This window comes from Gopherus evgoodei, chromosome 24 (assembly GCF_007399415.2).
Source record: "Gopherus evgoodei ecotype Sinaloan lineage chromosome 24, rGopEvg1_v1.p, whole genome shotgun sequence".
Lineage (NCBI taxonomy): Eukaryota > Metazoa > Chordata > Testudines > Testudinidae > Gopherus > Gopherus evgoodei.
In genome coordinates, this window is record NC_044345.1 from 2,876,501 (window position 1) to 2,903,660 (window position 27,160).

The 27,160-nt window shown below is 55.1% G+C and overlaps 3 protein-coding genes across 3 annotated transcripts in view; 2 read left to right on the forward strand and 1 right to left on the reverse strand.

Moving 5' to 3' along the window:
- Positions 1 to 806: 806 nt before the first annotated feature.
- Positions 807 to 2,285, forward strand: LOC115639613 (trichohyalin-like). The gene is made up of 3 exons (XM_030542597.1): positions 807 to 1,055; positions 1,097 to 1,955; positions 2,062 to 2,285. The coding sequence occupies exons 1-3, from the start codon at positions 807 to 809 to the stop codon at positions 2,283 to 2,285; spliced, it is 1,332 nt and encodes a 443-aa protein (XP_030398457.1).
- Positions 2,286 to 14,579: 12,294 nt separating this feature from the next.
- Positions 14,580 to 19,030, forward strand: S100A11 (S100 calcium binding protein A11). Its single transcript, XM_030541840.1, has 3 exons — positions 14,580 to 14,667; positions 18,003 to 18,158; positions 18,703 to 19,030. The coding sequence occupies exons 1-3, from the start codon at positions 14,665 to 14,667 to the stop codon at positions 18,874 to 18,876; spliced, it is 333 nt and encodes a 110-aa protein (XP_030397700.1). The 5' UTR covers positions 14,580 to 14,664; the 3' UTR covers positions 18,877 to 19,030.
- Positions 19,031 to 19,997: 967 nt separating this feature from the next.
- Positions 19,998 to 27,160, reverse strand: part of COPA (coatomer protein complex subunit alpha) — a 32,773-nt gene continuing 25,610 nt past the window's right edge. Inside the window, exons 24-33 of the mRNA XM_030541839.1 lie at positions 26,097 to 26,186; positions 25,891 to 26,000; positions 25,181 to 25,258; positions 24,855 to 24,923; positions 24,171 to 24,307; positions 23,242 to 23,428; positions 23,038 to 23,148; positions 22,447 to 22,608; positions 21,892 to 22,086; positions 19,998 to 20,699 (exon numbers count right to left, since the gene is read on the reverse strand). Coding sequence (XP_030397699.1) covers positions 20,640 to 20,699; positions 21,892 to 22,086; positions 22,447 to 22,608; positions 23,038 to 23,148; positions 23,242 to 23,428; positions 24,171 to 24,307; positions 24,855 to 24,923; positions 25,181 to 25,258; positions 25,891 to 26,000; positions 26,097 to 26,186 — 1,199 coding nt within the window. The 3' untranslated portion in view covers positions 19,998 to 20,639. The remainder of the gene's footprint in view (positions 20,700 to 21,891; positions 22,087 to 22,446; positions 22,609 to 23,037; positions 23,149 to 23,241; positions 23,429 to 24,170; positions 24,308 to 24,854; positions 24,924 to 25,180; positions 25,259 to 25,890; positions 26,001 to 26,096; positions 26,187 to 27,160) is intronic.

Below are 27,160 nucleotides of genomic sequence, written 5' to 3' on the forward strand. Positions count from 1 at the left end.
GAGGAGCCGCCAACAGCCATGTGAGCATGAACTAAGAGAGGATGGGTGGAGTCGCCGACAGCCACGTGAGACTGAACCTGGAGAAGAAGAGAGGAGCCGCCGTGAGTCATGTGACTCTGAACCAAGAGAGGAGCACAGAAGTCGCCATCAGCCACGTGAGCATGAACCAAGAGAGGATGAGAAAAGCCACCGTCAGCCATGTGAGCCTGAACTAAGAGAGGATAGGTGGAGTCGCCGACAGCCACGTGAGACTGAACCTAGAGAGGAAGAGAATACCTGCCATCAGCCACGTGAGCCTGAACCACGAGGAGATAATAGGCGCCACCAACAGCAACGTGAGCCTGAACCTCGAGAGGATGAGAGAAGCCGCCATCAGCCACGTGAGCCTGAACTAAGAGAGGATGGGTGGAGTCGCCGACAGCCACGTGAGACTGAACCTAGAGAGGATCAGAGGAGCCGCCGACAGCCACGTGAGCCTGAATCTAGAGAGGATGAGAGGAGCCACCGACAGCCACATGAGCGTGGACAAAGAGAGGATGGGTGGAATCGCCGACAGCCACATGAGCCTGAACCTAGAGAAGATGAGAGGAGCCGCCGACAGCCACGTGAGCCTGAACCTAGAGAGGATGGGGGGAGCTATCGACAGGTACATGAGCCTGAACCTAGAGAGAACGAGAGGAGCCGCCAACAGCCACGTCAGCCTGAACCAAGAGAGGGTGAGAGGCGCCACCAACAGCAACGTGAGCCTGAACCTAGAGAGGATGAGAGAAGCCGCCATCAGCCACGTGAGCCTGAACTAAGAGAGGATGGGTGGAGTCGCCGACAGCCACGTGAGACTGAACCTAGAGAGGATCAGAGGAGCCGCCGACAGCCACGTGAGCCTGAACCTAGAGAGGATGGGGGGAGCTACCGACAGGTACATGAGCCTGAACCTAGAGAGAACGAGAGGAGCCGCCAACAGCCACGTCAGCCTGAACCAAGAGAGGGTGAGAGGCGCCACCAACAGCAACGTGAGCCAGAACCTAGAGAGGATGAGAGAAGCCGCCATCAGCCACGTGAGCCTGAACTAAGAGAGGATGGGTGGAGTCGCCGACAGCCACGTGAGACTGAACCTAGAGAGGATCAGAGGAGCCGCCGACAGCCACGTGAGCCTGAATCTAGAGAGGATGAGAGGAGCCACCGACAGCCACATGAGCGTGGACAAAGAGAGGATGGGTGGAATCGCCGACAGCCACATGAGCCTGAACCTAGAGAAGATGAGAGGAGCCGCCGACAGCCACGTGAGCCTGAACCTAGAGAGGATGGGGGGAGCTACCGACAGGTACATGAGCCTGAACCTAGAGAGAACGAGAGGAGCCGCCAACAGCCACGTCAGCCTGAACCAAGAGAGGGTGAGAGGCGCCACCAACAGCAACGTGAGCCTGAACCTAGAGAGGATGAGAGAAGCCGCCATCAGCCACGTGAGCCTGAACTAAGAGAGGATGGGTGGAGTCGCCGACAGCCACGTGAGACTGAACCTAGAGAGGATCAGAGGAGCCGCCAACAGCCACGTGAGCCTGAATCTAGAGAGGATGAGAGGAGCCACCGACAGCCACATGAGCGTGGACAAAGAGAGGATGGGTGGAATCGCCGACAGCCACATGAGCCTGAACCTAGAGAAGATGAGAGGAGCCGCCGACAGCCACGTGAGCCTGAACCTAGAGAGGATGGGGGGAGCTACCGACAGGTACATGAGCCTGAACCTAGAGAGAACGAGAGGAGCCGCCAACAGCCACGTCAGCCTGAACCAAGAGAGGGTGAGAGGCGCCACCAACAGCAACGTGAGCCTGAACCTAGAGAGGATGAGAGAAGCCGCCATCAGCCACGTGAGCCTGAACTAAGAGAGGATGGGTGGAGTCGCCGACAGCCACGTGAGACTGAACCTAGAGAGGATCAGAGGAGCCGCCGACAGCCACGTGAGCCTGAATCTAGAGAGGATGAGAGGAGCCACCGACAGCCACATGAGCGTGGACAAAGAGAGGATGGGTGGAATCGCCGACAGCCACATGAGCCTGAACCTAGAGAAGATGAGAGGAGCCGCCGACAGCCACGTGAGCCTGAACCTAGAGAGGATGGGGGGAGCTATCGACAGGTACATGAGCCTGAACCTAGAGAGAACGAGAGGAGCCGCCAACAGCCACGTCAGCCTGAACCAAGAGAGGGTGAGAGGCGCCACCAACAGCAACGTGAGCCTGAACCTAGAGAGGATGAGAGAAGCCGCCATCAGCCACGTGAGCCTGAACTAAGAGAGGATGGGTGGAGTCGCCGACAGCCACGTGAGACTGAACCTAGAGAGGATCAGAGGAGCCGCCGACAGCCACGTGAGCCTGAACCTAGAGAGGATGGGGGGAGCTACCGACAGGTACATGAGCCTGAACCTAGAGAGAACGAGAGGAGCCGCCAACAGCCACGTCAGCCTGAACCAAGAGAGGGTGAGAGGCGCCACCAACAGCAACGTGAGCCTGAACCTAAAGAGGATGAGAGAAGCCGCCATCAGCCACGTGAGCCTGAACTAAGAGAGGATGGGTGGAGTCGCCGACAGCCACGTGAGACTGAACCTAGAGAGGAAGAGAGTAGCCGCCATCAGCCACATGGGCTTGAACCAAGAGAGGATGATAGCAGCCACAATCAGTCACTTGAGACTGAAAGAAGAGAGGAAGAGAGGAGTCGACGTCAGCCCCGTGAGCCTGAACCAAGAGAGGAAGAGAAGAGTCACCGACAGGTACGGGGGCCTGAACCTCGAGAGGAAGAGAGAAGCCACCATCAGCCACGTGAGCGTGAACAAAGAGAGGGTAGGTGGAGTCGTCGACAGCCATGGGAGTCTGAACCTAGAGAGGATGGGGGGAGCAGCCATCAGCCACGTGAGCCTGAACTAAGAGAGGATGGGTGGAGTCGCCGACAGCCACGTGAGACTGAACCTAGAGAGGATGGGGGGAGCTACCGACAGGTACATGAGCCTGAACCTAGAGAGAACGAGAGGAGCCGCCAACAGCCACGTCAGCCTGAACCAAGAGAGGGTGAGAGGCGCCACCAACAGCAACGTGAGCCTGAACCTAGAGAGGATGAGAGAAGCCGCCATCAGCCACGTGAGCCTGAACTAAGAGAGGATGGGTGGAGTCACCAACAGCCACATGAGCCTGAACCTAGAGAAGATGAGAGGAGCCGCCGACAGCCACGTGAGCCTGAATCTAGAGAGGATGAGAGGAGCCACCGAGAGCCACATGAGCATGGACAAAGAGAGGATGGGTGGAGTCGCCGACAGCCACGTGAGACTGAACCTAGAGAGGATCAGAGGAGCCGCCGACAGCCATGTGAACCTGAACCTAGAGAGGATGGGGAGAGCTACCAACAGGTACATGAGCCTGAACCTAGAGAGAACGAGAGGAGCCGCCAACAGCCACGTCAGCCTGAACCAAGAGAGGGTGAGAGGCGCCACCAACAGCAACGTGAGCCTGAACCTAGAGAGGATGAGAGAAGCCGCCATCAGCCACGTGAGCCTGAACTAAGAGAGGATGGGTGGAGTCGCCGACAGCCACGTGAGACTGAACCTAGAGAGGATCAGAGGAGCCGCCGACAGCCACGTGAGCCTGAACCTAGAGAGGATGGGGGGAGCTACCGACAGGTACATGAGCCTGAACCTAGAGAGAACGAGAGGAGCCGCCAACAGCCACGTCAGCCTGAACCAAGAGAGGGTGAGAGGTGCCACCAACAGCAACGTGAGCCTGAACCTCGAGAGGATGAGAGAAGCCGCCATCAGCCACGTGAGCCTGAACTAAGAGAGGATGGGTGGAGTCGCCGACAGCCACGTGAGACTGAACCTAGAGAAGATGAGAGGAGCCGCCGACAGCCACGTGAGCCTGAACGTAGAGAGGATGGGGGGAGCTACCGACAGGTACATGAGCCTGAACCTAGAGAGAACGAGAGGAGCCGCCAACAGCCACGTCAGCCTGAACCAAGAGAGGGTGAGAGGCGCCACCAACAGCAACGTGAGCCTGAACCTAGAGAGGATGAGAGAAGCCGCCATCAGCCACGTGAGCCTGAACTAAGAGAGGATGGGTGGAGTCGCCGACAGCCACGTGAGACTGAACCTAGAGAGGAAGAGAGTAGCCGCCATCAGCCACATGGGCTTGAACCAAGAGAGGATGATAGCAGCCACCATCAGTCACTTGAGACTGAAAGAAGAGAGGAAGAGAGGAGTCGACGTCAGCCCCGTGAGCCTGAACCAAGAGAGGAAGAGAGGAGTCACCGACAGGTACGGGGGCCTGAATCTCGAGAGGAAGAGAGAAGCCACCATCAGCCACGTGAGCGTGAACAAAGAGAGGGTAGGTGGAGTCGTCGACAGCCATGGGAGTCTGAACCTAGAGAGGATGAGAGGAGTCGTCGACAGCCACATGAGCCTGAAAGAAGAGAGGATGAGAGGAGCAGCCATCAGCCACGTGATCGTGGACAAAGAGAGGATGGGTGGAGTCGCCGACAGCCACTTGAGACTGAACCTAGAGAGGATGAAAGGAGCCGCCAACAGCCACATGAGCCTGAAAGAAGAGAGGATGAGAGGAGCAGCCATCAGCCACGTGAACGTGGACAAAGAGAGGATGGGTGGAGTCGCCGACAGCCACTTGAGACTGAACCTAGAGAGGATGAAAGGAGCCGCCAACAGCCACATGAGCCTGAAAGAAGAGAGGATGAGAGGAGCCGCCAACAGCCACGTGATCATGGACAAAGAGAGGATGGGTGGAGTCGCCGACAGCCATGTGAGACTGAAAGAAGGGAGGAAGAGAGGAGTCGCCATCAGCCATGTGAGCCTGAACCTCGAGAGGAAGAGAGGGGTCGCTGTCAGCCACGTGAGCGTGGACAAAGAGAGGATAGGTGGAGTCGTCGACAGCCATGGGAGCCTGAACATAGAGAGGATGAGAGGAGCCGTCGACAGCCACATGAGCCTGAAAGAAGAGAGGATGAGAGAAGCTGCCATCAGCCACGTGATCGTGGACAAAGATCGGATGGGTGGAGTCGCCGACAGCCATGTGAGACTGAACCTAGAGAGGATGAGAGGAGTCACCATCAGCCACGTGAGCCTGAAACTAGAGAGGAGCAGAGGAACCGCCGACAGCCACGGGAGCCTGAACCAAGAGAGGAAGAGAGAAGCCACCATCAGCCACGTGAGTGTGGACAAAGAGAGGATGAGAGAAGCCCCCGACAACCACGTGAGCCTGAAAGAAGAGCGGAAGAGAGGAGCTGCCAACAGCCACATGAGCATGGACAAAGAGAGGATGGGTGGAGTCGCCGACAGCCACGTAAGCCTGAACCAAGAGAGGGTGAGAGGAGCCGCTACCAGCCACGTGAGCCTGAAACTAGAGAGGAGCAGAGGAGCCGCCAACAGCCATGTGAGCCTGAGCCACGAGAGGAAGAGAGGGGCCGCCGTCAGCCACATGAGCATGGACAAAGAGAGGATGGGTGGAGTCGCAGACAGCCGTGTGAGGCTGAACCTGGAGAAGAAGAGAGGAGCCCCCGTGAGCCTTGTGAGCCTGAACCAAGAAAGGAGCAGAGAAGCTGCCATCAGCCACGTGAGCCTGAACCTAGAGAGGATAGGGGGAGCTGCCGACAGTCACTTGAGCCTAAAGCTAGAGAGTATGGGGGGAGCCGCCGACAGCCACGTGAAACTGAATCCAGAGAAGAAGAGAGAAGCCCCCGTCAGCCACGTGAGCCTGAACCTAGAGAGGATGAGAGGAGCCACCATCAGCCACATGAGCCTGAACCACGAGAGGAAGAGAGGAGTCGCCGTCAGCCATGCGAGCGTGGACAAAGAGAGGATGGGGGGAGTCGCCGACAGCCACGTGACACTGAACCTGGAGAAGAAGAGAGGAGCCACCACCAGCCACGTGATCCTGAACCTAAAGAGGATGGGGGGAGCTACCGACAGCCACGTGAGCCTGAACCTAGAGAGGATGAGAGGAGCCACCATCAGCCACGTGAGCCTGAACCTAGAGAGGATGAGGGAAGCTGCCATCAGCCATGTGAGCCTGAAGCTAGAGAGGAAGAGAGGAGCCGCCGCCAGTCACATGAGCCTGAACTAAGAGAGGGGCAGAGACGCCATCGACAGCCACGTGAGCCTGAACCTAGAGAAGGTGAGAGGTACAACGCCCAGCCACAGACACCTGAGTCAACACATGGGGAGGGGAATTTGCCTCCGTCTAGTGAGCCTGAAGGATGGGAGAATGTGGGGACCCTGTGTGAGCCGCATGACCCTGAATCAACAGATGATTACAGGAGATGCCCTGCAACACACGGGCCTCCACCCACCAAAGATGAGGGAAGCCAGCTTCAGCCCAGGGAGAGCACAGCACCCGGGAATGAGGGCAACCCCCGGAAGACAAGTGAGCCTGAACCTAGGGAGGATGACGGTGGCCAACCTCAGCTCTCTGAACCAGAGCACAAGGAGGGCGATGGGGTCCTCAGGCAGACACCAGAACAACCACGTGGCCCGGAACCACGAACGGATGGGAGCCGCCATCAGCTGCCACAAGAGGGAGAAGCGAGCCACTTCCAATCAGGCATTGAACCCCAACAGGGCGATGGGAGCCACCATTGGCCAAGGGAGCCTCAAGAAGAGCGTGAGAGGAGCAGCCATCAGCCCAGGGAGCCTCTGCCATGGCTGGGAGAGGAGCCCAAAGAAGGTGAATGGAGCCAGAGCCATCCTGAGTCTGCAAACGCAGAGGAGGAGCCGGGTGAGACAGATCCGGAGGAAGTCAAGGCCTCGCTGCCTTGCAATTCACTCTATGTCTATCTGCTGGAGCAGACGGTGGAGAAGCAGCTTTACCTAGCACCATCGCACCAAGAACAGCCATAGTGCGGAAAATGAGGCGGTGCCCACTTCCTCCAGTGGAACGTGTGGGCTTCTGTCCATCAGCCTCTGCTGCGAAGCTTCCAACACCTCGTCCTTATATCTTTCTTCTAGTTTTTTCAGGATTCTTTCTAGACCCAGGTGCATGTGAGCATGTTAGCAAGTACTGGCACAAATGTGTCCAACACACGGGTGTAGCGGGTGCTTTGCCCTTGGGTGAAATCCCTGCTTGGTTTCACATAGGTCTTGGGCTTCACAGTCTGAGGAACAAAAGTGAGTGAGCTTGACACCTCAATGGTTAGAATAAAGAGTAGTCCAGGTTCTGTCTTACTATTGTATTTAGCCACCTTTCTACTGTATCTGCTCTAACATATCTACCTAACTACTGTCTCCAGGTGTCCACCATATGTATCTCTCTCTCTACAAACACACCCGCCATCTATCTATCCATACATTCGTCAGTTGTGTCCATGTCATATCTACCTCCCTCTGTGGTCTAAGTATTTATTGGATCTATTGGGTCTTCGTGTCTATCTGTCAGTGTGCTTATGCTGCACTCATTGCTGTGGTCCTGTGTCTGATTAGCCTGTTTGTTAACTGCTGTCATGCAACACAAAAACCTGTATGTATCTTTCCATCTAACTTGCTGGGTCCTGTAGGAGACTGGAGACCATTTCAATTGGGAAAATGCAGGTTGAAATGCAGGTCTTGGAAGACCACCATTCTGGGAGCATTTAGTGACAGCCCTGCACAATCACTGGCTGAGCGAGACCTCGGCTTCACTCTCCCACAAGCCTTGAGGCAAATGAGTAGCACTGGGGTATCTAGAGGGGTCTCTTTTTCATGGTTGTATTGCATGAAAAGTCACAATAAATGACAACTGAGTTCACTGGTTTTGTCTTTGGATCTTGTTTCTTGTTGCCCCAAAGGACAATGCACGGCGGAAGGTTTTGTCACCACATCGAAGCTCACATGTATCATTTAAGACCCGCCCCCCTTTAATTTGAAATGAGCTCTCCCAGAGAACAGCCAATAACATAAGCCAATGGACACCCCCCCACCCACACATCTCCCAATGAAGTCTACTCTTTTACTGAGACTTGGGGTAAAACTGTCAAAGGCACCCAAGGGCTAGATTTTCTTAGATGTGCAGGTACCGGAAGATGAAAGATACAGCCAGGTGCCATGGGTAAGTTTCAAAAGCTTCTAACTCTCGTTGAAATCAATGGGAGTTAGGCACCCAGGTGCTTTTGAAAATCCCACTTGGTGCCCATCTGTATTTTCAGGCAGCTACGTTCCTTTGAAAACCTGCCCCTAAGTGACTTGGGAACCTACGACCAATGAGAGAAACTGGGCCACATTCATCAGCACAATGATACTTCAGCAAGAGCGGAGAGAGGGCATTGCAATTAGTGCATGGGGAGGGGGCCTGTAGGGGGAAGCAGGCAGCTCCCCCTCCCCAGGGTTTTGGGGGTGGGAGAACAAAGCAGCAGAGTGATGGGCCAGCCAGGTACCCCATGGGGGGGTTCTCAAGCCCTTTACCATCATGCCTCCAGCCCTGCCCCTCCTCCCTTGTGCTTGAGCTGACATTCATAGGGATCAGCTGTTTGAGATACATTCGAGTGTGCAATGGTTTATGGTTATACCAGCCGCACCTTGCAGTCAGACGGGGGAGCTGACTGTGGAGAACAAAGCTGAGCCAAACGGAAAGTGGGACCGACCTGGGAGTCCCCCTGGAACCCTTTCGCCCCCAAGAACAGGGGCTCAAGGGAGAAAGGAAGCTCCAGGAGGGAAAGGGTTGGGGTGATCCTGCCCCTCAAGCCCCTTCTCCTCCCACCGACACCTCCTTGAGCCCACACACTGCCTGGTGTTGACACCTTTGGGTTATAAACGAAGAGCAGGGGACCACCTCGCATTTAGAGCTGCAGGACTACAGTCTCGGACGATTGCTATAGAAATGGTTAGGACTGTGCAGCCCCCAGTGTTGGCTGGAATCCACATCCCTCTGGCTAACATCATTTAGGGCACAAAGCAGGCGTTGTCTATCCTGGGCTGCTCTTTGTGTGTCCTCTCAGTTGTTAAGTCCCGTAAGTTTTCCCTCTCTAAGTACTGCTTCCCAGAGAGATGCCAGCTACCTTGTGTATCTATAGCTTAACTTTTGTATGAGGATAGTTACTGGCCTGTCACTCAATCTCCAACCTGGAGAGCCACTGGACTGCTTGTCCTTTGGTCCCTGCCCTTTGACCTGTCCGCCTTGGGTGGTCCTATGAGCAGTTGAAGCTCCCACCAGTATAGCTCTCAGGGTCATTGGAACACACAAACCTCCCCACCCAAGCAAAGGTGCAGTCCCTAGGACTCTGTTGGTGCCACCACAATAATGTGTGTGTGTCTGTGAACTTACAATGGAAATGATCCATTCAGTCAGCAGATGGGGCTGTGACTTAACAACATGACAGAAGAGGCAAGGACGGATCACCATGCCCTGCCTTTGTGAGTTTGTCTGAAACTCGATCTCGGTTTTCAAGTCAGAACCTGCTCTCCCCCCTGCCCCCTTGCATTCAGGAAAAATCACAGTAGGAACAATAGATCTGGAAGTGTGACTTGGTTACCACACCTGGCATGTAGGACTCCTAGCTCGCCCACCCATGTATCACACGGGCACCCACCCACCAAGGGTGGGAGGGGGTGCGTGTGCTTTGGAGGATAGGATTAAAATTCAAAATCATCTGGACGAACTGGAGAAATGGTCTGAAGTAAATAGGATGAAATTCAATAAGGACAAATGCAAAGTACTCTGCTTAGGAAGGAACACTCAGCTGCACACTACAAAATGGGCAATGATTGCCTAGCAGGGATGGCTCTAGGGATTTTGCAGCCCCAAGCACGGCAGGTGGGCTGCCTTTGGCGGCTTGCCTGCGGGAGGCCCCCAGTCCCGTGGATTTGGCTGCACACCTGCAGGAGGTCCGCCGAAGCTGTGGGACCAGTGGACCCTCCGCAGGCAAGCAGCAGGCAAGCCGCCGAAGGCAACCTGCCTGCCGCCCTTGCGGCACCTGGCAGAATGCCCCCTGCGGCTTGCCGCCCCAGGTACGCGCTTGGCGTGCTGGTGCCTGGAGCCGCACCTGCTGCCTAGGAAGGAGAACTGTGGAAAGGGATCTGTGGGTCATAGTGGATCACAAGCTAAATACAAGTCAACACTGTAACGCTGTTGCAAAAAAAGCAAACATCATTCTGGGCTGTATTAGCAGGAGTGTTGAAAGCAAGACACGAGAAGTAATTCTTCCGCTCTATTCTGCGCTGATTAGGCCTCAGCTGGAGTATTATGTCCAGTTCTGGATGCTATATTTTAGAAAAGATGTGGACAAATTGGAGCAAGTCCAGAAAAGAGCAACAAAAATGATGAAAGGGCTAGAAAACATGACTTATGAGGGAAGATTGAAAAAACTGGGTTTGTTTAGTCTGGAGAAGAGAAGACCGAGAGGGGACATGATAACAGTTTTCAAGCACATAAAAGTTTGTTACAAGGAAGAGGGAGAAAAATTGTTCTTTTTAACCTCTGAGGACAGGACAAGGAGCAATGGGCTTAAATTGCAGCAAGGACGGTTTAGGTCGGAGATTAGGAAAAACTCCGTAACTGTCAGGGTGATTAAGCACTGGAATAAATTGCCCAGGGAGGTTGTGGAATCGTCATAATAGGGGATTTTTAAGAGCAGGTTGGACAAACCCCTGTCAGAGATGGTCTAGCTAATACTTAGTCCTGCCTTGAGTGCAGGGGGCTGGACCAGCTGACCTCGTGAGGTCCCTTCCAGTTCTGTGATTCTATGATTCCTCTAAAGTGTCAGGTACTGGCCCTGCCAGAGGCAGCATATGGGAAGTGGTGGAGCAGTGTTCTGATGCAGTGGGACAAACCAGTTATCAGGTTCTTGCCTGATACTGACATGCTGTGGGATGCACTAAGGGATGATGTTGTTACATATAATATGACGGTTGTGTATCTTGATGATAAACATATGTCCATACAGATGGCCTGTCCGGAAAAGTCCTCATACACAGTACACTGACCAAACACAGAACCATTTGTAAAGCATCCCCTTCAAACTCTGGTATTTCAGATTAGACTTGACCTGAATCTCTCCTGCCTTGGGATTTGGTCTTGTAGCAGAGAAAAAAGAAATGTCCAAACCCAGCTAGTTCTGATTTTGCCTTTAGGTGAACACAAAAAGTGGAATTTTCAAAACTGTCTAAGTGATTTGGGAGCCCAAGGGTGAGTGGTTTTGAAAAGCTCCCCCAAAGACCACGGCTTTCTACTCAGTTTTCATACTCACTGACATTTTTCAGAGAATTTTTCAGGTTCCAGTTTTTTGGCAAAATTTGATGGAAAAAAGATTCTGGGAGAGAAATTTCCCCCCAGACACTTTGGGAAAGGGAAAAAATTCCCCAATATTTGATTAAAACACTTTGTCCCTCCCCCTGCTAGGGTGACCAAATGTCTCGATTTTATAGGGACAGTCCTGATATTTGGGGCTTTTTTTATATGGGCTCCTATTGCCTCCCACCCCCGCCCCGATTTTCCACACTTGCTATCTGGTCACCCTACCGCCTGCCCATGGAAATTTCCATTTAGTTAAAAAGCTATTTTGCATCACAAAAAAATTTCATGCAACATTTTCATCCAGCTCTGCTTTGGGCCTAGTTTTAGGGCCAGATTTTCCAGAGAAATATGCAGCTAACAGCTCTCATTGAGAACAACGGCAGACCCTCCCTTCCACCCACACAACCACCTTGTTCTCAGGGAGTGCCAAATACTTTTCAAAAGCTGGCTCCTTTGTTCTGCTGCCTAACTGGGAGCTGAGAAATCTGGAAAACCTGGCTCTGATTATCTGGACGCTGTTTGAAGAAATCAAACCCTCCACGTTGATTTGTATGGCGGAGGAATGCAGACGTACAAGCTGCTGCACCGTGCAGAAGCTGCCTGGATGCAAATAAAATGTGTTTCTTACAAAGTTTCTTGCTCTGACATTTACCGATCACAGGCCGGGAAATCAGATTTAGCACTGCGGCATTTTAACCAGTGACTTGGACAACAGTGCTTACCATTTTCAGACAGACTGCCGCTCGGGCTAGAATTGCTTAGCTGTCCGCAGTGATCTGAGTTTCTCTTGTGGTTTGCTCAGTGAACCAGAAAACTAAACCCACACAGGCTAGGGTAGTATTCACTGCAGATAAGTCAATGGGCTAGATTCTCCTCTCCTTTACACGAATGGAAACTCCACTGGGACAGATCCGCTGCTGACGTAACCCGGCATGGTTCCACTGAACCAATCTACAGCAGCAGAGAAGCTTGTGGCCCCGCTGACTTCAGGGGAATTAACAGCTGATTGACACTGGGATAAGAGAGTGGAGAATCAGGCCCACTGTGTGTATCAGGAGCAGAAATTCCTTGATCTGCCCTCTCCCAGCTTGGTTTGATACCAGCTGAGAAACATCAGGTGGGGCAGATTGTCTGATTGCTAGGAAGCTACAGAGACAGACTCAGCTGTGGGTGGCAGGAATTTGGGCAATCCCTGAAAAGCAGTGGCACGGCCGGGGTACATTCTTGTAAGAATCCTTGAGCAAGCTATACAGGAAACCTGTTTAAAGCTTCCGCAGGGCTAGGAGAAGTGGAACTCGTTTGGGCAGCAATTCACCCTTGTGCAGAGAGACCAGACCTCTCCTATGCCCTGCTGTGAGGGCGACAAATGGTGTATGGGCCTCGTGCTGGGTCCTCTGTACAGGGGTGAATTAATTTTCCCCTGAGTGAGATAAAAAGGGGAAAGAGAAGCTGGCAGGTGAGATGCTGCCACGTGGAGTCAGCGATATGAGCCAGCAGCTCCGTGCCAAGGACAGGGAGCGGCTGGAGAGCTGGCATGGGCAGAAGCAGCTTGCAGAGCAGGTATAAATCCCATAATCCAAGTCAGGGCAGCAAGGCCATTTCTGGAAGCCAGCGAGAGAGAAGACTGAGCATCACAGCACCAGCACTGGTGACAACTCTGACCACGCAGATTTAAAATAAACAATAGGAAATGCTTCTTCACACAACATGGGACCTGTGGAACTCATTGCCAGGGGATGTTGTGAAGGCTAAAAGTATAACTGAGTTAAAGAAAAGAACTAGATAAGTTCCTGGTGGATAGATCCATCAATCGCTATTAGCCCAGATGGTCAGGGATGCAACCCCATGCTCTGAGTGTCCCTAAGCCTCTGGGAATGGATCACTTGATAATTGCCCTGTTCTGTTCATTCCCTTTGAATCACCTGGCATTGGCCACTGTCACTACCTGAATCAGGGCTATACAGACCATTGGTCTGACCCAGTATGGTTCTCATGCTCTTACGTTCAGCTCTGCCCCCCATCCTGGCTAGAACTGGGGTCAGCAGGGCTCATACCATGGTGTAGTGGATTAGAATTCAGGAGAGCTGGGCTCTAATCCCCATTCTTCCACTGATCTGCTGTGTGACCTTGGGCCAAGTCACTTCCAGCTGTGTGCCTCAGTTTCCCCTCCCCCCCATATCTCTTTAGGCTGGAAGCTCTTTGTGGCCTGGGATGTCTGTGCAGTGCCCAGCCCAACGGGGGCCTGTTTTCAGCCGTGGCTTGTGGGTGCTACAGTTGTAATAAATTCTACACATCAGACCACGTCCTGACAGCAGTTACACCCAGGCCACCCCACTGAAGCTACAGGCGATGCATTTGTTTATGCCACAGTCCCAGGGTGTCTTCAGTCAGATATAGCTCTACTACAGCTCCGTCTGCACTAGAGGACTTTCTTCTCGTTCCCCTTGCAGAAGCCCAGGCAGGCCTCAGCAAAAATTATATTGTATTGAGTTATTAACTCTTCTGAGACTCAGGTAAGTAGTGTAATGAACTGGGGCATGTGCATCACTGCCTTCTGCTGCTTAGAAGCACTATTGCGCGTCTGTCAGAAGCCTTACACTGCCTACAGCTGAGGGGGAGTCCCCTTCAGCTAACAGAGCAGAGGCCTGGGCTTTTGGAGCTGGAGGGTCTGGATTCAAGCCCGGCTGATGCTCTGAATGTCCAAGTGCCCTCAACGTGCAGCATGGAGACTAAGGCCCAGATCCACAGAGGTATTTAGGCTCCCAACTCCCATTGCAATTCATGGGCGTTAGGAACCTAAATATCTTTGTGGATTGAAATTCACGGGAGTTGGGAGCCCAAGTACCTTTGTGGATTGAAATTCACGGGAGTTGGGAGCCCAAGTACCTTTGTGGATTGAAATTCACGGGAGCTGGGAGTCTAAATACCGTTGTGGATTCAAGTTCACTGGAGTTAGGCGCCTAAACACCTTTGAGGATCTGGGCCCCAGGGGCTATGGGCTTGTTTACAGTAGCCACAGGCCTGTGAGCAAACAGAGGTTCCCACCCGTTCAGCAGCTTAGCAAAGGGTCCCCCGCCCCCCCAGAGTCTCTGCAGCAGAGAAGGGAAAACTCGGAGGACAGAAAGAGGAAAACAAGTTAAAAGCAAGAAAAGAACTAAAGGAAAGCGGGGGGGGGGGGGGCAAACAGCCCAGAGGAAAGGTTCAGCCCAGGGCACGTCCCCGAGGTGGGGTGTTTGCTCCGCTGCACCGAACAAACCCGGCAAGTCCGGATCCGCCGTTAGCCGGGCGGAGCTTCGCCCGAGCAGGCGGGAGGGGCCGGGCCGGGCCGGGCAGCCAAGGGCGGTGGCCGGGGCTGGGCCAGGCTCAGAGAGCGCCCCCGAGTCTGATCCTCGCAGCGCTCCGCTCCTCTGCTGCAGCCATGGTGAGTGGGGGGGTCCCCGGGGTGGGGGGCTCGGCTCGGACCCCCCAGCACGGGGACCAGGCAGCGGGACGTGCTGGGGAAAACAACGGCGGAGTTTTCCGCCCAGGCGGGGTGGGAGCGAGCAGCCCCCGGCCGAGTTATAAACTCCCTGGGAAGAGCGGGGGGGGGGGCCCGACCCCGACCCCAGCCCCAGCCCCAGCCGAGCCCGGGGCAGAAGCGTCTCTGGAGTTTTTACCATGTCAGTTGCACACAGGATTGGCAATGGGGGGGGGGGGCTGAGCTCAGACCCCCCCCCCAGGCCTGAAGGGGGTGAAAAGAGAGAGAGGGGTGGGGTGCTGAGCTCAGACCCCCCCCAGGCCTGGAAGGGGTGGAAGCGGAGAGGGGGGCAGGGTGCTGAGCTCAGACCCCCCCCCCAGGCCTGGAAGGGGAGAGGGGGGCAGGGTACTGAGCTCAGACCCCCCCCCAGGCCTGGAAGGGGTGGAAGCGGAGAGGGGGGCAGGGTGCTGAGCTCAGACCCCCCCCCAGGCCTGGAAGGGGAGAGGAGGGCAGGGTACTGAGCTCAGACCCCCCCCCCAGGCCTGGAAGGGGTGGAAGCGGAGAGGGGGGCAGGGTGCTGAGCTCAGACCCCCCCCCCCAGGCCTGGAAGGGATGAGAGGGAAGAGGGAGGTGAGGTGCTGAGCTCATTCCCCCCGCCCCAAAGGCCTGAAAGGGGTGAAAGGAGAGAGAGGGGTGGGGTGCTGAGCTCAGACTCCCCCCAGGCCTGGAAGGGGTGAAAGGAGAGAGGGGGCGGGGTGCTGAGCTCACCCCCCACCCCAAAGGCCTGGAAGGGGTGAAAGGGGGGGGGAGCTGGGACAATGTGTGTGTGGGAGGGGGCGGGGTGCTGGGAGCCATGGAACCAAACTGTAAAGCCTGTATGTGATGGAAACCACGTCAAGCCAGAGGGTGCAGCACCCCTCATCCAGCACCTCTGGGTGCGGCCCTAGCTAACATGATGGATCAGGGCTCCAGCCTTCTCCGGGCAGCCCCGTTGGGAGGAGGAGCAGATCTGTGGCTATGATCTCACTTTCTTCCCCTCCTGCCTGCCTCTCTCGGTCTCCCTCTCTCCCCAAACGCACCCCTCTACCCAGCTCTTTCTCCAGCCCGTGCACAGGGTGTTTCAGCTGCTCTCCTCCCCGCAGCACGGGGGGCCAGCCCCTGTCCTCGGGACCCAGCTCCCCAGGGCCTCTGGGCAGAGCTGGCCCCACACAGGAGGATATTACGCAGCCGGGTTTGGGGTGAAGGAAGCAGGGGCGGGACTTGTTTCCTATCCCACACCACCAAAAAAGGCTAAATTCAGCAACACGGAGGATAGGGCGAGTGATTTCCCCAGGGGAAACCACGGGTCGGGGGGGCAGACACCCCCCTCCCCTTCCCTTGCTTCCTCCCACATAGCTCAGGCCTTGCTCAGCGCTTTCCTGTCCCTGAGTCACCCAGCTGCCTTTTCCTCTTCCTGGTCTCGCTGGCTCCCCCCTTCCCTCCCTCGCCTAGCACCCTGGTAGTGGCTTGCTGGGGGCTCCTGCTCACCAGCTGAGGGGCTGGCAGTGAGCGAGCCCTGGGCAAGGCCAGAAGCGGGCAGCGCGGCTCCCCCCTTTCCCCCAGTACAGGTTCGGTGCTGGTGCAGTGCTGCCCCTTCCCACGGATGCAGCCTCCTTCGATGGGGTCCGGCTCTGCTCTGGAGGGTCCCCAGCCAGGCCCACGAGGGAAGGGCAAGCGGCACGGCCTGGTCATTCCTAGAGGCCGGAGCAGAGGCATCCTCTCCTCGGAGCCCCAGTTCCATTCGCCCACCACCGTAACCAAAGTCCCACTGGAACTGGTGCCCCTGAGGAAAGAGGCCCCAGCTGCTATTCTCTGATGCACATGAGCCAGCCTGGCCCCCTGCCCTGGGGCTGGGTTGGAAGTGAGGCTCCCAGGGATGAACCCCCATTCCCTAGCCCAGATCCCTGTTCTGGGGCCGGGCTGGAAGCAGCATCTCTTACGGAGGAAAGGCTGCATGTGCCTTTCGCTGATCCCCTGACCCAGCCGCCCTGGCACGAGGTAGGAAGCAGTGCCCCCTTGAGGGGAGAGGCCCCATCACCCACTCACCCCTCTTCCCCCTCAAGCCAGCCAGTCCTGCCTTTCACCCTCTCACTGTCCTGTCTCACAGGTATCCCCTGTCCACATTGTGCGGAGCAGGGAGGAGATAGGGCAGGATCCTGCAATGATTTCCATTTCTCTCTTCCCTCAGAATTTCTCCCATGACAAACAAGGGTTGGGGGCGGGGGGAAGGGGAATGCATTTTTCTCTCCTCCACCCTCCCCTGTGATTGGTAGCCAAAGCCACTTAGTATTAACGAGGGCAGTGAAAAAACCAGACGCTGTCTATTCCGAAGAATTTCTCTTGCACAACCTCAGTGCAGACACACCCAGCTCTGCAAGGCAACATGGCAGTTCCCAGGTGGCAGCTGTACTGTAGCTTGCAGGGGGCTGGCTCGCTGGGCCTGTACCCAGAACCCACCCACGATTAGGGTGACCAGACAGCAAGTGTGAAAAATCAGGACAAGGGGTGGGGGAGTAATAGGAGCCTATATAAGAAAAAGACCCAAAAATCGGGATGGTCCCTATAAAATCGGGCCAGCTGGTCACCCTACCCACGATTCACTCCCTTCCCTCCACTGGGCTCTTTCCGCCACTGCCAGAAGGCTCCTGCCGCCGGCAGGGAGACACTTGCAGCAGTTCGCTCGTGTCCAGCGGGCAGTTAGTCGCCGGACTGGGCTGGCAGCTGCATCTCCTCTGTGGTCTCTCTTGCACCATCCCTGTCCGAGGGAGCAGGAAGTGCCTCGGAATCGACCGCCGTGGAAGGGATTGCACCAGACTGCCTGGGGAAAGAACGCTGCAGCCGGTAGAGCCTGAGCAGCAGCACTTAGTGCTAACCTCAGTCCCCACAATCCCTCGGGGCCCAGGGAATAGAAGCCAGGAGTCCAGATTGCCACTCCCCTGTTCTAACCCCTAGACCATAGTCCCCGCCCAGAGCGTGGGAAAGAAGCCAGGAGTCCTGACTCCCGGGCTCCTGCTTTAACCACTAGACCACACTACCGGAAGTGGGATCAGAACTCGGGCATCCTGGCTCTGTCCTTGACTAACCGCTGGACTCCCCTCCCATTTCTGCGCTCCCGTTAAAGGCAGCATTCAAAGCAAGCGTCAGAGCCAGGAGGGGTTGTGCAGGGTAGGGTGACTTGCCGGTAGCGCCAGGCGTTTGCTGCCAGGAGTGTGTGTGTGTGTGGGGGGGGTCTCATGAATGATGCGTTTTCATCGCTGCAGTCGAAGATCCCCGTGTCCCCGACGGAAACGGAGCGTTGCATTGAGTCCCTGCTGGCTGTCTTCCAGCGCTACGCCGGGCGCGAAGGCGACAACTGCACACTCTCCAAGAGAGAGTTCCTCAGTTTCATGAACGCTGAGCTGGCTTCCTTCACAAAGGTGAGCTGCACCCTCTGGTGGGACACCCAGCCGGGGGGGACGGGATTCCTGCTATTGCCACTGTTAACCCAGCAGCTCTGCTGAGTCGCTGGCGGGGACACGGGTGGACGGGAAAAATGGTTCTTGCCTGCAGATGTGGCTTGGAAACCAGCTGTCCTTTGGTGCCTTCCTCAACTGCAGCTTCCTTTGCCCCATTACAGCACGTCTCCAGCTGTCACTCGCCCAGGCAGAGCCCACGGGGGGTGGGGGGCTGGAGAGGGAGCAGAGGAAAGAGCCACGGTCTTTGGAACTCTCTGCCACCAGATCAGGCTACAAAATGCATCTCTGTTTAGGCTCGGACTCCCTCTGGTGATTAACCTCCCTGGTACTGACCTGTGCGGGGGACTGGCGTCACTGGCTGTAGGGGGTTAGGGAGTCCGTCCCCTCTATTTTGTTGTAGGATCTCGATCCACAATTCCACGAAGGGGGCCCAGATATGACAATATGGGTCTCCTTGGAACTGCAAGCAGAGATACTGGTAAAAACCCTCCTTGGCCTTCCACAGAACCAGAAGGACCCGGGAGTCCTGGACCGGATGATGAAGAAGCTCGACTTGAATTGTGACGGGCAGCTGGACTTCCAGGAGTTCCTGAACCTCATTGGGGGCATCGCGCAGGCTTGCCACGTTGCACTGTGCGTGCAGGCTCCCCCTGGTCACCCCCAGACCAAGAAACTGTGACCCCTCCCAACCCACCCCTACAGCCCAGCAAGCATTCCCCATGCACCCTTTGCAAGACCAACGGTCAGCTGCTGACCTGCCCCCAGCATGTGCGTGTGTGGATGGAGGAGGCTCCCATTGCTTTTGTATCAGTAAAAGAATGGTATAAAAATTCCTACTCAGTAGTTTTTTATCTCAAAAAGTTGGGGGGATGTAGGGGAAGGGACCAGCACAGCTCCAGTAATTTGAGCACCAAACTGGGTGCCAGGACTGCTGGGTCTCATCCCTGCTGTGCCACTGTTCTTTGGGATGTGACATCACCCCCTCTGCCTCAGTTTCCCCACCTGTAAAGCAGGGGGATAATGCTAATTATCCACTTTTTGTCAAGTGCTGTGAGCTCTATACATGAATGAGCACCGTAAAAATCCAAATTCTGAGAATTATTTTAGGGATTTTATGATCATTGCGTCGGACTTCTTTAAACAAAGGAAAGAGGACACATTAGATTATCATAACACTCCCTTTCTAGCCTTAAAGGGGGTTATTCCAAAAGAGCTATTCCTGATACATTCTGGAACAAGAGCAACCACAGTATTAATTTTCATGTGTAGACACACCCAAAATCGATATTAAAAACAAAATGGGAAAGGCACCATTCTGACCATGGGAGCTTCTGCACAGCACAGAGAACCTCACCCAGTGGATCAAGCCCAGAACTTCTGTCTGACCTAGAACCTCTCAAGTTTTCCATGCCTCATTCCCCACACATTAAATAAGCCCAACTCGGCCCTTCACAGATGCTTTCCCCTCTTGACCTTCAAGCTGCAAGGCTGTCACTGAACCGTATTCCCTACCCTGTCCCTCCAGGTCATTAGACCCTGTTCAGGGCAAACACCAGAAGCAACTAGGCCTGGGGAAGGGGCCATTTCGTATGGGAAAATCTTCCATATTTCCCAGTGAATCAGGAGTTCTGCTCTCTCTAAAGCAAAGCCTCAGTGCTTTATGAGCAAGACTATCCCTTTAAAGCCCACAGGAGTAAAGAGAAGTGCAGCTCCACCTGCTTACATCACTCCACAAAGTAAGCTGGAACAACCAGCCCATTGTAGGCTCTGTCAGAACAGCTGAACCAGTGAAAGGGGAAATACAGTCGATTAATTCATTTTATTAACATGAAAAGGAACCAATGTCAGGAAAAGCTGCTAAGGACAAAAATCAACCAAAGCGCTGGGATTCCAAACCACTTTCCCGCTCCCGTCAGGGAAGGGACACGAAGCCCGTGAGCCTCCTTGGATCAGGACTCGACTGCCCGTAGGACAAACTCTCGCTTCTACACAGGGCCATGCTGGACCTGAAGCAGGCTGTTTTCCTGCTCCCCAAGCTGGGTTCTTGCATCCCTGTCCAGGGGGGATGGAATCTGTGACTGGAGAAGTAAGTGGGTGGGGGGGGGTGTCTAGCTCTGGTCACAACAAAGGCTCTTGGGCAGAGGGAATGTTCTCTTCTGATGAGGGCAATGCTGCCTCCAGTTCACAGGTGAACGTCACATGAACTGCACCTTACGACAGGATCCCATGTTATTACTTGTTGGGCTCAGGGGAGGGGGCGGGGGTTTCACCACAGCTTGCCAGCTGTGGCGTGGGAGGGAAGCGCGGCTCTCACCGACTGCACACTTCACAGCAATGGTGCAAAGGATCCAGGGGCAGCGGAACGAAGGGAGGGAGAAGCAGAAGCAAGATGAAGGTTTCAGGGTCGTAGGACTGAGGGTCTCCCTAGCCTGGGGCAGGGCCTTAGCGGAACTGAAGTGGGCTGATTCGCAGCCCAATGACGTCTTTGCCGATCTCTGTCACCTGGCGAACAAAAGGGAGGTGGTTAATGGTTAACAGCAACGCAAGCTTGGGATTCCGGGCACAGACAGCCTCTACCAGTACACACTGCAGGGACCGACTGTGCTGGTGTGGACGGAGACAGCTTGAGAACCTCATCTCAACCACAAGCAGCTTTGTGCCACCCAGCCTCCCCCTATAGCCCAGAATCCTAGTCCAAATGGCATCAGCAGGACCAGGATCCAGCCCTATGTGCATGACAAAGAACTGCTGGCGCAGTTCTCCTGGCCTGCCCCGGACGACAGCTGCAATAGAAGAACCACCAGCATTATAAGATGAAGTAGTGAGCAGGAGGCTCAGTCCAGAGCAACCTGCAGGGCTCAAGGAAGGCCAGACCCAGTTGTGCTTTGATTTGTAGGACGTGCTGCTGCCATTGCTATTCTGAAAGGTGTCTCAATGAAAAGAAAGATGAACTGCCCGGCTGGTAGCTGAGGCAGGCGCACGCACACCCTGGGCTGCTCAAGTCACTCGCCGGAGACAAATGGGCACTCTCCTATCAGCACTCCAGGCACTTGTGTTCACACGCTCCTGTGGTGCCCCAAGACCAAGCTCAGCCCATCCTGTGTCTGTCCCTGATCTCAAGGAGCCACAGACTGCGAGTGGCAGGGACACACTGCAGGGCTTTGCCTCCTAATCAGGGGACACACCCACTCAGCTCAGGGTAACCCATGCGGCCTGTTGGCGAGGGGATTTCGCTGCAGCACCAGCCACCCTGCACAGTCCTCATCCCCAGGAGCTGTCAGCACTTCCCCAACTTTATACACACTGCGCCACTCCAACGTGGAGGGGGCCGGCGGCATGGAGTACAAGGGGGGTGGCGTGTTTGGGACAGACACCAGGGCAGACACCAGCTCTTCAAGTGCCAGACAGTCATTACAACCCTCGCAGAGCAAACGGGAGCTGGGTGATAAAGGTCTCATCAAGCCCCCACCTGCCCTGGGAAGGATGAAGGGCTGAGTTGAACCTGCTAGGATAAGAACCTGGGATTCCAGGGATTCTTGATATTTCAACCCCGAGGCCTGAACCACTGATGTTCCCTCCTGCCAAGACTCAAGGAAAACATTTACAGAGAGCATTAGGCAGGGAGAATTCGTCAGAAGGAGTCAAGGACCAGAGGTGGGGGAGGAGGAGCTGCCACCACACACGGTGCCCTTACCGTGGTGACTTGGCAGATCTGTCCCCGGAACTCGGGGCAGTAGCAGGCGCCGCTGAGCGGGCACTTCTCCACCGGCTTGCCGCGGTAGATGGGCCGGTAGGAGGCGGCGCAGATGTCGAAGGGATTATGCATGTCGTAGTTGAGCTGGTAGGTGTCAGTGGGGTTCTTCTCGCAGGCGGACAGGATCTTGCGTGTCTAGGGAGGGAAGGGAAAGCATTAGTGGAGAATGGGAAGCCAGCAGCGGAGCACGGAGGGAACGAGCTTTGGAATACGGAATGACTCCAACCTGACCACATCTCTCTGCTTTACACACCAGGAAACCCCACGCAGCCTTTAGGGCCAGGAAACATCCTTCCCTCCCAGCACAGCCTGCCTGCCTGCGACATACATCCCCACCGCCCCAGCTGAGACACCTGCCCCAAGCCCAAGCTCACTGCTTCCCACTGCATAGCCTCCCCTGCCCACCTTTGCCCTGCTCAGCCTGGTCCCCCGGGGAGTGAAGGGACCTGAGCACACGAGGACCCAGTCCCCCCTCACTGTGCCCTGCACACTTACCTGCTGCGACACTTCGGGCTTGGGGCCCAGCTCCAGGAGCCGGCGAGCAAAGGTGGCAGCTGTCTTGAAGTTTTTGAGCTTAAAGAAGAGATTGAGGGCGGTGCGCAGCACAAGAATCATGTGGACGGGCTGCAGGTTGGAGTGGGTGAAGTAGGCTGCCATCTGCATTGGGGGAAGCCGGAGAGAGAAAACACCATCACTAGGAGGCACCATTTGCCAATTACCTCTTGGAGCAAAGAGAGAGTTGCATCTTGGGAGGTGACCCGCCCTAGCACAATGCAGTCTGGCTGCTAGAGGGAGCGGGACAAACCCAGTGGGGTGGATCTGCAAAGGGACAAGCCAGCCTCAGGCTGACAATCAGTGCTGTACATGGTATGGGAGGCGGGTTAGTATAAGGCCTGCTTCACAGATAGGGAACTGAGGCCCGGTGACTCGCCCCAGGCCACCTGGGGAATCTGCAAGAGGAACTGGGCATTGAATTCAGGATTCCCAGTCTCCTATCACCGCTAACCCATTCCCTCCCAGAGCCAAGAACAGAGCCTAGGAGTCCTGACCATGATAACTGGAGTGCAGTGCAGCGTGCGTACGTACCTCACAGGTGCGTTTCTGCTGCTCCAGGGTCTCTTTGGGGAGCTTCTTCCTCTCGATCTCCATTGACAGCCCCACGATGTACTCTCGGCAGATGGCGATCAGCTGCTGGGCCTATGACGAGGAGACAGAGAGAGAGTCAGGCACCATTCGCCTGCGGCCCCTGAGAGGGAGTGGAATGGGAGCCGGGAGAGAGCTGCCTCTCACCTCAGCGATCTCCTGCTTGTTATCCACCACCAGCAGCGGCACGCTCAGCAGGATGGCGCGGAACTTCTCCACTGCCTCCTCAAACTTGCCAGCCGTAGTGAGCTGGTAGCAGACTTGCAGGCGCTGGATCAGGTCGTTGAGCTTCAAGCCGACGACTGGGAGGGCATTCTTCAACCCGGCATCCTTCCTGGAAGTGCGGGAAGGGGCGAGAGCTTCAGTGAGGAACTGGGAGCCAGGAGGCCAGCTGGACCCTGGAGGAGATTGGGGGGAAGCCGGGGGGGGGGGGGGGCATTCTGCACTACAACCGGTCAGTGACACATTGGCCTGGCTGAATGAACTAGGTCCACACTTCAGCTCTTTGGCCATCACAGCTGTGTGGCAATCACAGAGGGGGTCTCCAAGCCTCCCCTGCTGCCTGACTGGTGCATACTGGGAAAATCTGGGTCACTATCCCATACTGCCTCAGCTACCCCTGCAGATGCCCAAAGTTCCAGGCTAGCTCGGCCAGAAGAAACCAGCAGCAGGTGGCAAGGGAGCGCTAACCCCACCTACCTCACCTTGTTTAAGCTCTAACAAATGGAGCCGGGTGACAAAGTCCTTCCCGTCATCAGAAAACGGCCCCAGGATGGAATTCTCCCTAGAACTTGTGCTGTCAACAGAGGAGCTGGTCCCAGATCCACTCAAGATCCATTATCACTGAGCCATTTAAAAAACTATTTAAAATGTGCTTGTTTATCTCAGAGGAAAGGGAAGATGACACCAGGCAGGGAGTGGGTGGGGCCTGTTTTGTGTTTGAACATGACGCGCATATTGGGAGCTAACCGGCAGGTAACATAACTGCCACCCCTCCAACCAGCAGCATCCAGGGAAGTCAGGGGAAATGGCGGCGAGGCCTGAAGGGAGAAGCCGGATTCCGCCCGGCTGCTCACCAGTTGCGATGTGGATATCCATACATGGCGGGCAGGCAGGGAAGTGCTTGGTAGGTGGTGCGGCCCCGGGCATAGGTCTGCAGGAACAGCTGCTTGTAGGGGCCAAAATTAGTCACTCCTACCTGGTCGTGGAGGAGCTGGAGAGAAAGAAGGGAAGCACCACACTGATTGGCTGGTCACTGCGTAGGAGCAGCTCCAACCCCACCCACAGCTTAGATGGGGATCTCATCCTGCGCAGACATTAGCCCCCCAGCCTATTAGAACTTCTCCTTTGGACCTGGGGAACCTGAAGCACAGGGAGGAGAAGTGATTTATCCGAGCAGACACAGTGAGTCCGGGACAGAGACTGAAAGAGAACCCAGGCGCCCTGAGCTTTAGCCAAGAAACTCTCCTCTTCCTTAGCGAGGTTAATCTGGTATTGCCAGGCAGTCACAGGAAGGCAGTGTGGTGGAGCTCCCAGAGCACTGGGGAGGGATTTGGCCACGTCTCCTCATTAACATCTCACCCCAAGAAGGGACCTCTAACTGTTCTTCAAACTGAACAGCATGGGGCATGAGACTACTGCATAATCTGCATTGAGCACCCCACATCAGCTGACACCCCTCGGCCCGAATACCTCTTGCTGGAAGGGGTCACAAACAGGAGGGGGAGAGGTGATCTCTGGGACTCTCTGCCATAACTTACCCGCATGGCTGTCTCGAAGGAACCACCCAGGATGTGATCAACAGGCAGCTGGGAATTGTTACACCAGACCTAAGGGAGAGGAGGAAATGCATTACAAGAGGGTCTGTTGGGGGGGAGGGGGTCACGCCTGCCCAATGCTACCCAACACACTCATATCCCATTGAACACCGGCAGCAGGGCTCCAGCCACTTCTCCCAACAAGGCAGCTCCAGTTCCTGATGCTGATAATTAACCAGTGCAGGAAGTTGAGCAGGAGGGACCAGACCAGGAAAGACAGGTGCCCAAGGGAGGGTTCAGAGCGTGCCATGGCGGGTTTGTCCTGTTACCTGAGCTGGGCTGGTGCCCTTGGTGGGTGGCACAAAGAATCCATCCTCGGCTCCTCCTGCTGGACCAGCAGGGACATCCTAGGGGAGCAAACAGGGCACCGATTAGTTAGTCAGTGCTGTGCTGGTGACTGACAGCTCTGCAGCCTAGCACCGCACAGTGAAAGCTCACCTGGGGCTGCCCTGCTAATGTGCTTCAGCCTTAACTTCAAGAATGACTTCTAAATGGAGAGAGGGGAGGTTAGCCTCACGGCCCATTCAACCTTTGGCCTCGGCTGAAACCGCCAAGAAGGAGGCTAGTCTGACACCCCTCCACGCATTTCACAGGATAACAGCCATCAGGACAATCACCAGAGCCCAGTGCCACTCTCAAACAGATGGATTTCTAGGCCGGGGAGGGAAGGGGATGTCAGTGTGAACAAAGTGTGAAGCCATGTGGTGACCCTACAGGCAGCCTGATACAGCAGCCCAAGAATGTGAATTGCCTCCTACATCACAATGGGGCATTGGGTTTCAGAGCCAGTGACAACAACTTAACCCCTGATATTAACCCTTTCACTGCTGATCACTTCAGCAGAAACATCCCACCCAGACTGTGTTCGTGTGGCCTCCAATTCTTCTCCTGGCTTTCCCAGCGCCCATCCCACTGCAACTCGGCTACTTAAGGCCCCAATTCCTCCCAAGATCACCTCCTGATCCCCCCAGCTCCCTACCAGTTCAGGAGGAAGGTCCAAATCCTCTTCAACTTCCCATCCTCCTCCTTCCTCCTGTCCCTTACCAAGGGCTTCGTCTCCAAAGCCTTCCCCGGCATCCACAAAGCCATCTGCACGTTTCAACAGAACCAGAGTCAGAACTTTGCTGGAGAGAAGAGAGACCCCCCCACACTCCCCAGCATTAAGGGCTGCTCATGTGTTCTCACCTTCATCCAGCTGCAACTCAGCATCCTCTCCCCAGCCTTCGGTGCCAACAGTGTCGATATCAATATCGGCAGCCAACGCCCCTCCTTTGCCTAGGGAAAGGGACAGGATCACTCATTCACCCCCTTTCAACAGGGTCAGATATTAGAAGAACAGGCATTACGCTGGCCCATCACAGCCCAGCTCCTATTGTCACAGATCTGTGCTGCATTAAAGGCCAAAGACATTTGAAGCCTAGGTGAACTGCATCCAGGGGATTTCCTGGGAATGGTATAAATGTCATCTTTAACGGGATACTAGCCTGCATGAGAAGCCGGAGATTTAACAGCTGGGCTACTGGAGTCACGAGAGGGAATTAAAGCATGCCTAGCCCAGCACAATTACAGTCAGTTCTGCTGCGATTAATTGGGCCTGCAAATTTACCCCGATGATGAAAGTGAGTGAAAATTCGTAAGACGTCACAATAACCCATCACAGCAAATGTTGATGGGAAACAGTGCAAAAGCCAGACAGACAGACTGAAGCAGGCCAAACTAAAAAGGTCTCCGATATAATTCCTGGACTGTGTGAAGATCACGCCTGGTAAACAAGGACAGTGAGAGACCAGAAATCAATTAATCAAAATGGATGTGTTGGAAACGAGACCTAAAGGGTGGACAAAATATGAAGGGATGGGCTATTCCACTACTGCCCCCTTTTGGGGTCCTGACAAAAAAAGACTTTGGGAGGAAAGCTGCTACCATAGCGCTGACTAGCTGAAAGATGAGAGAAGGGGAAGGAAGGACCCGGACCTTGTCTGTGCTAATCCTGAGAGGCGTCTTGACCAGACCAGGCCATCAGGCTCGCTCTCTGAAGCTGCCACCCTCTAAATCCCAAAGACCACCTAGGATGGGAAACTTTCTCTTCCCCTCCACAAATACATCCTTTTCCTATCCTTCCCTACCTGATTTCTTCTCTTTCCTATCTCTCTCCTTTTTCCTTCTGTCTGATAAGAATCTGGCTTTGCTGGCCAAGACTGCATATTTTGCAGCACTGCTTGTGACCAGAGAAGCAGATAACAGCAACA

Bases quoted from the DNA above. Each gene is read 5' to 3' on its own strand.
- S100A11 (XM_030541840.1), top strand. The intron at 18,159-18,702 runs GTGAGCTGCACC...GGCCTTCCACAG, and splicing joins AGCTGGCTTCCTTCACAAAG to AACCAGAAGGACCCGGGAGT.
- LOC115639613 (XM_030542597.1), top strand. From the start codon at position 807: ATGGGTGGAGTCGCCGACAGCCACGTGAGACTGAACCTAGAGAGGATC. The intron at 1,056-1,096 runs GTGAGCCTGAAC...AGTCGCCGACAG, and splicing joins GAGAAGCCGCCATCAGCCAC to CCACGTGAGACTGAACCTAG. The intron at 1,956-2,061 runs GTGAGCCTGAAT...GCCTGAACCTAG, and splicing joins GAGGAGCCGCCGACAGCCAC to AGAAGATGAGAGGAGCCGCC.